The sequence below is a fragment of the Microplitis mediator genome, chromosome 3 (assembly GCF_029852145.1).
Source record: "Microplitis mediator isolate UGA2020A chromosome 3, iyMicMedi2.1, whole genome shotgun sequence".
In the NCBI taxonomy this organism is placed as follows: domain Eukaryota; kingdom Metazoa; phylum Arthropoda; class Insecta; order Hymenoptera; family Braconidae; genus Microplitis; species Microplitis mediator.
In genome coordinates, this window is record NC_079971.1 from 5,645,696 (window position 1) to 5,657,713 (window position 12,018).

General features: G+C 28.2%; 1 protein-coding gene across 11 annotated transcripts in view; it reads right to left on the reverse strand.

The window, feature by feature from the left end:
• The window catches only part of LOC130665226 (protein alan shepard), a 31,316-nt gene that overhangs the window by 7,958 nt on the left and 11,340 nt on the right, over positions 1–12,018 (reverse strand). For 2 of the 11 annotated variants that reach the window (XM_057465534.1, XM_057465535.1), the window contains exons 3-11: positions 11,479–11,811; positions 10,910–11,124; positions 10,327–10,385; positions 9,089–9,234; positions 3,340–3,497; positions 3,109–3,259; positions 1,844–2,038; positions 1,653–1,745; positions 209–351 (exon numbers count right to left, since the gene is read on the reverse strand). In XM_057465534.1, coding sequence (XP_057321517.1) covers positions 209–351; positions 1,653–1,745; positions 1,844–2,038; positions 3,109–3,259; positions 3,340–3,497; positions 9,089–9,234; positions 10,327–10,385; positions 10,910–11,124; positions 11,479–11,811 — 1,493 coding nt within the window. Of the gene's footprint in view, positions 1–190; positions 352–1,652; positions 1,746–1,843; positions 2,039–3,108; positions 3,260–3,339; positions 3,498–6,468; positions 6,490–9,088; positions 9,235–10,326; positions 10,386–10,909; positions 11,125–11,478; positions 11,812–12,018 lie in introns of all 11 variants that reach the window. The other 9 variants (XM_057465542.1, XM_057465541.1, XM_057465536.1 and 6 more) reach the window with 9 other exon arrangements.

A 12,018-nucleotide genomic window follows, 5' to 3' on the forward strand; every position in this document is an offset into this window, starting at 1 on the left:
TAAAACAAAAAAATAATAATAAAATAATAACTAAAAAATTTGAAAAATAATACTAAGAATTCTAATTATCTCCATACGAATATCAACTAATTACATGGCTAGGAAAACTTATTGACTGGAAAAATATTTTCGTTCGATTTATTTTTTTTTTCTTTTCCTTTTTTATCTAAGAAACTATATCCGATCTAACCTATATACTGTTGCCTACTTGGGCTGCTGAGCTTGGTACTGTTGATAAGATTCATCTGGTGACGCTGCGTTGCTCGTTTGTTCGGATTCACCCAAAGGCATGGTGTGGATAATGCTGGGAGGATAAGAGTAAGGATACGGATGCGGACTTGCCGCGATGTACTGTAATAAAAAAAAAAAGTAATTATTATAATATCAATAATGTTAGATAAATAATTGTAAGATAAAAGACTTGATACTAGATCAGGGAACTATTACCCGATCAATCCATGTATTTGTATACATATCATTGGTACTTAATCAGGGATCTAGTACCCAATCAGAGACTTGGTACTTAATCAGGGACCTAGTACCTAATCAGAGACTTGGTACTTAATCAGGGACCTAGTACCTAATCAGGGACTTGGTACTTAATCAGGGATCTAGTACCCAATCAGAGACTTGGTACTTAATCAGGGACCTGGTACCTAATCAGAGACTTGGTACTTAATCAGGGACCTAGTACCTAATCAGGGACTTGGTACTTAATCAGGGACCTAGTATCTGACCTGGGATCTAGTACCTAATTAGGGCACTAGTACCTAATCAGTGAACTAGTACCTAATCAGTAAACTAGTACCTAATCAGTGAACTAGTACCTAATCAGTGAACTAGTACCTAATCAGTGAACTAGTACCGAATCAGGGAATTGGTCCTTAATCAGGGAACTAGTACCTAATCAGGGAACGTATCCGATCAAGAAGTTAGTACCTCATCACTTCATGTATTTATATATCTATATTTAGTAAAAATTTAGTATATATAGAAATACAAATGCATGAAGTAATCGGGTACTAATTTCTGGATCGGGTACTAGGTCTTTTAACTTGGAAGTAATTTTGTTTTTCAATCTAAGGTAAAATACCTAGTACCCGATCAGAGAATTAGTACCCGATTACTCATATATTTGTATATCTATATTCATTAAATTTTACTAAATATAAATACATAAATCTATGAGTGATCAGGTACTAGTTCCTTGACCAGGTTCTAGATCTCGTACCTTAGAAAAAAAATCCATATAAGTTACAAGTAGTATTCGATCACTCATATATTTATATATCTATATTTAATTAATTTTACTCAACACAGATATAAAAACACATCGATTGATTCGGTACTGGGTCTTTTACCTTATAATAAAATTAACATTTATAAAACTCGATGTAAAAATTACACTGGAGTACATATCTAAATATCAGACAATTTTAAAACTATTAAAAAAATACTCAAAACCCTAGTCAATTATCATCATTGCAATGGACATATGTGATAAAATCAGTTAAAAAAATTCTTTTAAATTATCGTCATCATTTTTTGTTGATCAAAGTCCAAGACAAAAAAAACGTCTGTGAATTATTTAACATAATCTGAGTAATTTCTACAAGAAGTTTTACTATTTTTTAATAAACAAAATTACATACAGAACCAGTCCCGAGATGAAGTGTCGACATTTGAGTAGTTAATTGAGGAATCATGCTGTACTGTGGATTGCTGGGATCGGCTGAAGGCATCATCTAAAATATGAAAAATAACAATAATTAATAATTAAATTCAATGTTAGAGTTTTTATCGTTAGTAACTGATCTAGAGCCTCGTGTAGCTCAGGACTCACGTCAACCTGTTGCATATGTGGAGGTCCGGTTTGCAAGACGTAAGGAGTAACCCACGGTGTTCCTGGGACAGTATAACCAGGCACTGCTTGACCATAATGACGACTGTACTGAGCAAGAGTTGCTGCTGGAAGCATGTGTGCTGTTGGTACTCCGTTCTGACCTACTCCACTCGTGTCATAATTTAATGTGATATTCTAAAGATAAATGAATAAATTCATTAATTATAATTAATCGAAAGTATAAAAAAAAAACGATCCAGAAGTTAGTAGACAATTAACAATTTTTTGATTTTTTTTCAACAAATTTACAAAAAAAAAAAATATGCGCATTAGGGTGGTCGTTAAAAATTAAATTTTCTCAGGCGCCCCATAAAAAGCTTCTTTGTAGTGAAAAATACGTGGGCAATTTGGTTTTTTTCGTTTTAAGTAAAAAGAATACGTGCTTTAGGACGATCAAAGTTCATTGTTCGATACAATCGCGTTTTTTTTTAAATATCTCATGAAATATGCAGATTAAAGGAAAAAATCACGAGAACAATTTTGTAGGAAATTAAATTATTGACAAAAAAGGTCATGTTCATTTTTTTTTAAAAATGTGTATTTATGAAGATATTTTTAAAAAACTGTTTTAGATCTTATCAATTGAGCATTTTAAGGATAACGAATGTCAAAAATAACGTTTTTTCTTAAATATAGACAACTTCGTAACTCGTAACATATCAATCATTAATGCTTGTCGTAGTTTCTATATACTTAGAAAAATGTTATTTTCAAAATTTGTAATCCTTAAAACGCTCAATTCATTAGATCTAAAAAAAGTTTTTTTTAAATATTTTCATAAATACACATTTTATAAAAAAAATGAATAGGACCTTTTTTGTCAAGAATTTAATTTCCTACAAAAATGTTCCTATGATTTTTTCCTTTAATCTGCATATTTCATGAGATATTTAAAAAAAACCGCGAGTGTGTCGAAAAATGAACTTTGATTGTCCTGCGGCACGTGTTTTTTTTACTGAAAAAGAAAAAACCAAATTCCCCACGTATTTTTTTTACTAAAAATAAGTTTTTTATGGGGCGCCTGAGAAAATTTAATTTTTCACGACCACCCTAATGCGCTTGTAGACTGAAAAATCTACAGGCGCAATTTTTGAAATATTTTTTTTGTATAATTTATCATTTTTAAAAAAATCCAAAAATTATTAGATGTCTGCTGACTTCAATATCATAAATAAAATTACAAAAAAACTTGAATATTTATTTACATCGCCAGTTTCTCGCCATATTGAACTTTTGTATGGTTTCTTTTTATTACCACCGTCTGCAAATTTAACTAAAAGTGGATCTTTTGCACCCTGTAGAGCTTTGCCATTAAACATTTGAATTATTTGTTCACATTTTTCTTTTGATTCCATCCTAAATAAAATAAAATAAAATTACATTAATATTTAATAAATTTTATTGAATAAATAAATAAATAAATAGACAAAAATTACCGAGCAAAACCGACGCCTTTACTTTGTCCAAGTGTATCACGTAATATCCGTGTAGATATAACTTGACCATGTTGTGCAAGTAAGCCTTCGACATCATTTTCTTTGAAGTTTAGTGGCAAATTCGCAATATAAAGATTAGTAGGATCCTGCTCCTGTTGCTGAGGAATAAAAAAAAAACATCTATGCAAAACAATTGGTATTTAAATTAACATTTTTTTTCCTTAAATATCTTAAATTTTTTTTATTTCTCTACACATTAAAAAAATATATATGCGTTACTTCAATTCGCGTCTTCACTATACAAGTACGGTAGTAAAATTTAATCTTCAATTGATAGTAGAGCAAAGTTCAATTAAAAAAAAAACCTAAAGACGAATGGAAGCAACGCGTTTTTTTCTACAACCTCCATAAATAAATAAATTAAAAAAATAATAATAATAAATAATAAAATGATCAAAATTATTGACTGAATTTTTTTTTTCTATTCTCAAGAATGAATGAATATGAGTAATTTTAAATACTTTGTACATTTTTTTTCAATTTAAAAAAAGAAATGAATGAAAATTAAAAAATAAATAATCAGCAAATTTGAAAAATACTACCACTATAAATCTACGATATAAAACAATCAAATTAAACTATAATAAATAATTTAATTAATTAATTAATTAATTAAAACCAATTATAATCTATATATATGAGTTTTCTAATTTTTAAACGCACTCAGATAATTAGTAGACAGTTTAAATTTAATTTTATTATTAATCTATTTTTAAGTTCTGTTAAATTCTCAAATGGGACTCGATCAAGTATTTCAATAGATTTTGCATGCTTCATGGCATCAATTTACATCGTAACATTCTTGTCTCTACGATAAATCTTGACGTTTACTTTCACCTTAAATTATCATAAGTTAAAAAAAATTTTTTTTTTAAATATTCATGAATATTAGTGATGTGAAGCAGAGAAATTGTCGTCAATTTTTTAATTTAATCGCGATTCCCGCGCCAACTTAATTTTGACCAGAAAACTATTTTTAAAAAAATTGACTGTACAATTTTGATTATTATTTCGCTAAATAGAAGCGAGGAAAAATTTTTTGAATTTTTTGAATGAAAAAATTGGACGTCATGTTGAGTGAAACGACTTGCAGTTTACTTACAATTACAAGTACTTATACATTTAATATTTCCCAGGGAATTATTTTATAAAAAATTGACCGAATCATTTTTGAAGTCAATTGACCAGCAGAAAATTAACCAACGGTCAATATTTGAATTTAATCGCAACTCCCGCACCAACGATTTTGCCAAAAATATTAACGAATTTTCTTGAACGAACAAATCGGATGTTATGTTGAGTCCAGAGAATTATTTTTTAAAAAATTGACTGAATCATTTTTTATGTCAATTGACCAGCGGAAAATTAACTAATGGTCATTTTTTGAATTTAATCGCGATTCCCGCGTCAATTTGATTTTGCCCAAAAAATTGACCGAAAAATTTTTGACGTCAATTGACAGTTTCTCGTGATTTGACTGAACATAAAAATTTACAGTAATTTCGCATCACTAATATGTATCTACATTAGGGTGCTCCGTTTGAAACGAAGATTTTTTTTTTTTCGTTCCCCATCGAAAATCTTGTTCTACATGTAAAAATAAAAATTCAGTGAAATTTCGAGCTCTTAATAACAATTTTAAGAACTGGAACAACGTCGTTGAAGTTTTCCCATGCTAAAAGCATGTAAATTTTGATTTTTTTCATTTTATCGAATAAAACTCAGCCCCATATTCACTTATCTTATCGGTTCAAAGTTTTCTTGGAAGAGAATTGTATGCTCTTTGAAAAAGCCTGTATGTGCTTAGCAGTACCTCCAACTACAGCCCTCGTGGAAGCCTTGAAAGTCTAATTTCCTACGAAATTAGTGGTTTTTTGTTGTTAACTTGTAAACGGTTGACTTTTGGGAAAAAAAGTACATGACATTTTTTGTAGGAAATTTAGTCTTCTACAAAAAAGTTCTTCAAAGTCAAATCTCTGAAATCAATATTTGAAAAGATATGTGAACTTTAACTAAGTAAAATTCGAAATTTTAGCTAAATGTCAAGATTAACGGTTTTATAATTCAAAACCATTACATAAACCATGTTTTTTTTAACATAATCCATCTGTTAGGTCCCGAGGACATCGAAAATTCGAACGAGATTCTTCAATCCTGTGTTTTAATCATTCAATATTTCAAAAGAATTACAAATGAGGTTAGTACTTAAGAACAATTTCGATGAATAATTACGGGCATTTTATATTTTATATAAATATATATTAATTGATACTTACCGTAAGTTAATAACTGAATATATTGTATAGTATTGAACACTGACATTTAGCTAAAATTTCGAATTTTACTTAGTTAAAGTTCATATATCTTTTTAAATATTGATTTTAGAGATTTGACTTATGAGAACTTTTTTGTAGAAGACTGAATTTCCTACAAAAAACATCATGTACTTTTTTTCCCAAAAGTCAACCGTTTACAAGTTAACAACAAAAAACCACTAATTTCGTAGGAAATTAGACTTTCAAGGCTTCCATGAGGGCTGTAGTTGAAGGTACTGCTAAGCACATACAGGCTTTTTCAGAGAGCATACAATTCTCTTCCAAGAAAACTTTGAACCGATAAGATACGTGAATATGGGGCTGAGTTTTATTCGATAAAAAGAAAAGAATCAAAATTTACATGCTTTTAGCATGGGAAAACTTCAACGACGTTGTTCCAGTTCTTAAATTTGTTATTAAGAGCTCAAAATTTTACTGAATTTTTATTTTTACATGTAGAACAAGATTTTCGATGGGGAACGAAAAAAAAAAAATCTTCGTTTCAAACGGAGCACCCTAATCTACATATATATTAATTCAACATGAAGTAAAATATCAAGACTCATCGTCTTCATATACTTTCTCTCAAAATTTTTCCTTCATTATCAAATAAACTATGATAGTTTATAATAAATAATAAATAATATAAATAAAAATAATGATATTAACCATAATTATAATGATTAAATAAAATAAATTGATACGAGAGATAAATAAATCAACCAAATCTACTATTACTTGAATATACTTATACTTTACGACAATTTACTTCAATCTTGCGAATGCATTAACACAAAAACAGAATAAATAATGAAAACATTATGGTATAAGCCAAGCTGATGGCGTATTTTTTTTTTTTAATTATGTATATATTTATTTTTTTAGTATATGATTAGAAAGATAATAAAAGAGTAATGTTTCTTATATAAGTGATTATGTTATCGCGTACTCGGATGGTTAACGATTCATTTCATTTCCAACAAATTGATTAAATTTTTATTACTTACATTCAATTTAATGTTTTTTCAAATTTAATTTATCAAACTTTAATTAATTAATGAATCGTTACCATCCATAATTAATTACATTGTACATTAGCCGAAAACTGCATGTACACTGAAGAATATAAAAAAATAAAAAATAAAAAATTTCCTTAATAAAACTAATAAGAAAATTATTATATTTATATAAATATATATAAGTTAATTAATGTATACTGGTTCATTCAAAATTTTTAAATCATATCACATGCGATTTTATACATCATCACAGCCTGTCGTATAATATATGTATATATATTTATAAAATATATATACATATGTATGTAGATGGGTTACCCCGTGTGCTTTTGTTCACCGCGGGCCAGGTTAGAAGAACCATTCCGTGAAAAGTTAGTTAATATTTTTTAAATTTACCCGCGTAAAAAAAATTTGTTCCAAAAACGTCATGATAGTGAACTTCAAAAATTGAGACTGAACTTTGTTGAACATTTTTGGAACTTTGAAAAAATTTGAAAGTGAACAATTTTAAACTGGTGAAGGTTTTTCCTGCACCCGTTTTTATTTGTTTCGACTCTTACTAGAATTACTCAGGTGTGAATCAAAAAAATAAAAATATTTGAGAAATTTTTTTGACTTTCTTTAGAACTTTTTGGAAGGTCAGTTTTTTTTTCACTTTTTAATTTGTTAAAAAATAGTCCGAAAAAATGAGTGATTGGAACTAATAATGAACTCGTAAAATTATCAATTCAAATCAATTTTGTTTAAAAAATTTCAAAAAAAAGAAGTTAATTAGAAATTATGAACATTTTTTAATCTTACCAGAATTATTCAGGTATGAGTCAAAAAATAAAAATGAATTGAAAAAATATTTATGAAAATTTTTTGACTTTCATTAGAACTTTTTGAGAAGCTCAATTTTTTCACTTTTTGTTTGTTTGAAACATCGTCCAAAAAAATGAGTGACTGAAATTAATTATGAACTCATAAAATTATCAATTTTGCTTAAGAAATTAAAAAAAAAAAAAAAAAAAACCCGCATAAAAAGTCTACAGTAGTTGAAAATTTTTGACACTTCTAATTATTTTAAAATTCTACAAATGTTCAAAAGGTTCAAAATTGTCTCATTTTTTAAAGTTCACTGTGAGAAACATTTTTGGAACGAATTTTTTTTACATGGGCACGTTCTTGTTCTTGTATGTATTTTAATTTGTAGTAAAAAAAAAAAAAAAAAAGAATGATAAGATAATTATTTTTTAGATGACTAAAATGATAGGAAAAAAGACAAAGAATGATAAGAGTATTAAAAATTCGCGTCTCATAAATTTAGTTAATTAAAAAATTTTCATTATTCTAATTATTATTATTTCTTTTACTTATTTATTTATTTATTTTTTTAAAATTAATTTCAAAATGCAGAAAAAAAATACTTAAATACTTTATAAACTACATGTCTGAAAGATGCTGCCATACATCGTAATTTATTATTAAATAAAAAAAGAACAAATAATATTTTATTAAAAAAATAATTTTGTTTGTCGAAAAATAAAAATAGTAAAGGGTATGGCAGTCGTGAATGAAATAGAAGAATAAATTAAAAAATAAATAAATTTTAAACAAAGTCATAAGTTTATATTTTGTATAATAATTTGATGATTATGAAAAATGAAATGATACTGAAGTTAAACGTCTTGTAATTTTTGGATTTTTTTAAAAGCAACAAATTAAAAAAAAAAATATTTTAAAAAATTGCACCTGTAGTTTTTTAAATTTTCTACATGTGTATATTTTTAGTTTTTTTTTTTTTGTCACTGACTTGTTAAAAAAATAATTCCGAAAATTGTTAATTGTCTTTTAACTTCAAGATCACAAGAAAAAAGTGTTTTGGTGATGAGACGCGATAGAAAAAATGTCATTTAGACTTTAAAATACAGCAGTTATAATCAGCGTTTGTGTTTTTGGCCGAGGTATAGCAGCAAGCATCAACATAGGTATTAAGAGACAGTTTTACAGTTGGAGATGACGTTAAATGATAGGATTAATATATCAACTATATTAATTAATAGGTAATACAAAGAAAGGATTTATGGAATTACTTGGTCTTAAGAAGGTACAAATTTTCTCTTGCATTGAGGGAAGGGAAGAAAAAAAAATGGGAGAAATCAGGTAACAGGATACGATCACCATGACCGCGAAGTTGATGTTGGTACCCGGGAGCTGGTTTTGAGATTTAATAAAAAAAAATAAAATAAAATAAAATATTAATAAAAGTAAATAAACAAAATATACGTGATTAGAGGTTCGAGGATTGGAAAAAAGAAATGATAAATAGAGAAAGAGAGATAGAGGTTTACTGTTACTCTGGTATTACTGTACTTGCATGCACAACCAACGTACACTGGCCAGTCTACGATGCAACCAGATACCCACTTTCGCCATCTGTGCTTGGATGCCCTTGGCGACCAGTGCTTTCACAGCACCCTCAGCCGCCACCGGTGATTCAAAGTCTACAAAGCCATAACCTGTAACACAAATTAACAAAAATACATTTAATAATTACTCAGTATATTGATGATGTATTCCGATCTAATTAATTGTAATTTAAATTACTCTTACCCATTCAAAAAAATATATGTCCGAAAATATATGCCGGCAAAATGGCATACATACGACAATACTGAAGATATAAGCCGGATATGTACCATTTTGCCGGGATATATATTTTTTCGTGCGGGTAAGATTATCAGAGCTAAAGGATTCAATAGATTCGTGTATGGTAGCGACACATTTTTACCAAGCGACGTGTTGTGATCAGTTGCCACTTCGAGGCTCTCAAAAATTGTCACACGATCGTGTTCTTGAAGGTCGTAACGTTTTTCGTACAACGAAAATTTAAAAAATTTATGTGATTGGGGGTGGCTGCAATTTTCGGCTGACATCCAGTAGATTTTTTACTTTTAGTTTTTCTATTTTCGTTCCGTGAAAAATGTTCCGATTTACGGGTACATATACAATAAAACTTATCAATATCTTGCTTATAATTCTCATATATTATATGTAATATATTTATTTTACGTAATTTTTATTTAATTTATAGACACTATTGGCTTTGTTTGATTATTATAAGATGCAACTTTTGAGAAATAGATATATTATAATATAATATATATGATTTTTAAGCAAGATATTCATAAGTTTGATTGTGTGATGATTTTTGAAAGTCCGGAAGCGGCAATTAGTCACGAAATGTTTGTTAGTAAAAATGTGTAGCTAATATACGCGAATTTATTGGATCCTTTGCCTCTGATAATCATAAAAGTAACTCAGTAACATATATTTACGTAATACTACAAGACATAGATATTTTAATTTTTATAATATTTTAAAAGCTCCAATAAATTTATATATAAAATACTATTATATATAATAAGTATTTAATTAATTGAGTGCATAAATTAATATATTTTTAAAAATTGTACTTGTGAAAATGAATAATACTTTGGATGAAGTTAAAATAAAATAAAAGATATGGAGATGAATTTTAAAAATATCAAAAAAATAAAATAAATAGTACATATAATATAAACTAAAAAGTGTATAAATCAACTAAGTACCTTTACATTTATTTGTGTTTTTGTCCAGGATCGCTTTTGTAGAAGTTATTGTTCCGTATCTGCAAAGCAAAAAAAAGCATTACCAATATATTAGAACCAACAAATATATCAAAATATAGGATTTTTTTATATTTAACAGAATGCAAATTTTTATGATACTGAAGTTAGCAGACGTCTAATAAATTTTGGATTTTTTTTTAGACGATAAACTATAAAAAAAAAATATTTGAAAAAATTGCACCTGTAGTTTTTTAAATTTTCTATAAGTGCATATTTTTAATTTTTGTTTTTTTGTAAATGTTTTGTTGAAAAAATAGTTTTTGAATTTTTTTTAAATGATAAATTAAAAAAAAAAAATATTTAAAAAAATTGCACCTAGTTTTTAAAATTTTCTACACGTGCATATTTTTAGTTTTTGTTTTTTTAAATTAAATTGTTAATTGTCTGCTAAATTCAGGATCAAAATTATTTACAAAACAATTTTTTTTTAAATTATCACATCCTGCATTAATTCATTTAAGTTGCATAATTTTTTTTTATATTTATTCAATTCTATTTGTTTTACAAATGAATTATTACTTACTGAGAACACATATTAACAAGATCTTTGTCAGTTGTGTTTTGGTTGAGGCCACGGATATACAAATTTGTTTTAGACAGCTGCTCCGGCTGTTGGCCTTGCATTGCGTTATTACTCAAGTTTGTACTGATCGTACCACTTTGGCTGCCAGTCGCACTGCTAGAGCTACTACTCGTGTTAGCTGGCGAAGATGCCGTTGGTACTCTTTGTCCTCCATACTGTAAAATTTAAAAAAATTAAATTAAAGTCTCATACTAAAGATTTCATCAACTAATAAATAAATAGATAAAGATATCAATTAACAAATATAAAATTTATACAAAACCGACGTCTAATAATTTTAGGAGTTTTTTAAAAACGATAAATTATAAGGAAAAAAAAATTTCGAAAATTGAAACTATAGATTTTTAAATTTTCTACATGTGCATATTTTTAATTCTTTTTTTTTTTTTAATTGATTTGTTGGAAAAAAATCAAAATTGTTAATTGTTTATTAACTTTAATATTAGATGAAAAAGGATAAATTAAAAAAATGATATATGTACATATACATATGATATGAGTTAACTTACCGAAGCATGTTGCGCGTAAGCAGTCGCAGCGTAGGGATTCGCGGTTGGCGGTAGTTGCTGAGCTCCAACCGGCATCTGCGCGGCCGCGGTTGGGTACCTCGTGTACGGCGGATACGCGGCAGCAGCGGCCGCGTGGGACGGTGTAGCACCCCAAGCACCGGCACTTGCCCGGTATTGCACGGGATTACCACCGCGGGGAGCACCTCCCGTACCACCTTTTAGTCCGTGTCCTCCAGCAGTTGGTCCTACGCCCACACCAACACCGCCGGCTCCAGCACTACCCGCGCTACCGTTGTTAGCGCCTGCGTATGTTGGCCGAGGTCCGTTTGTACCCTGAAACAACATGTTTATTTTAATCATTCAATTCTTATTATTATCCCCCATGGAACAAATTTATTTAAAAAAAATATATATTTTTAATAGCTAACTCTTCGCCAATTTTCGTATATATTTTAAATGTAATTTCAGTATATTAATAATATATATTCCCTGGGAGAATATATAAAATATCAGTATGAAAATATAAAAAGCATTTTAAAT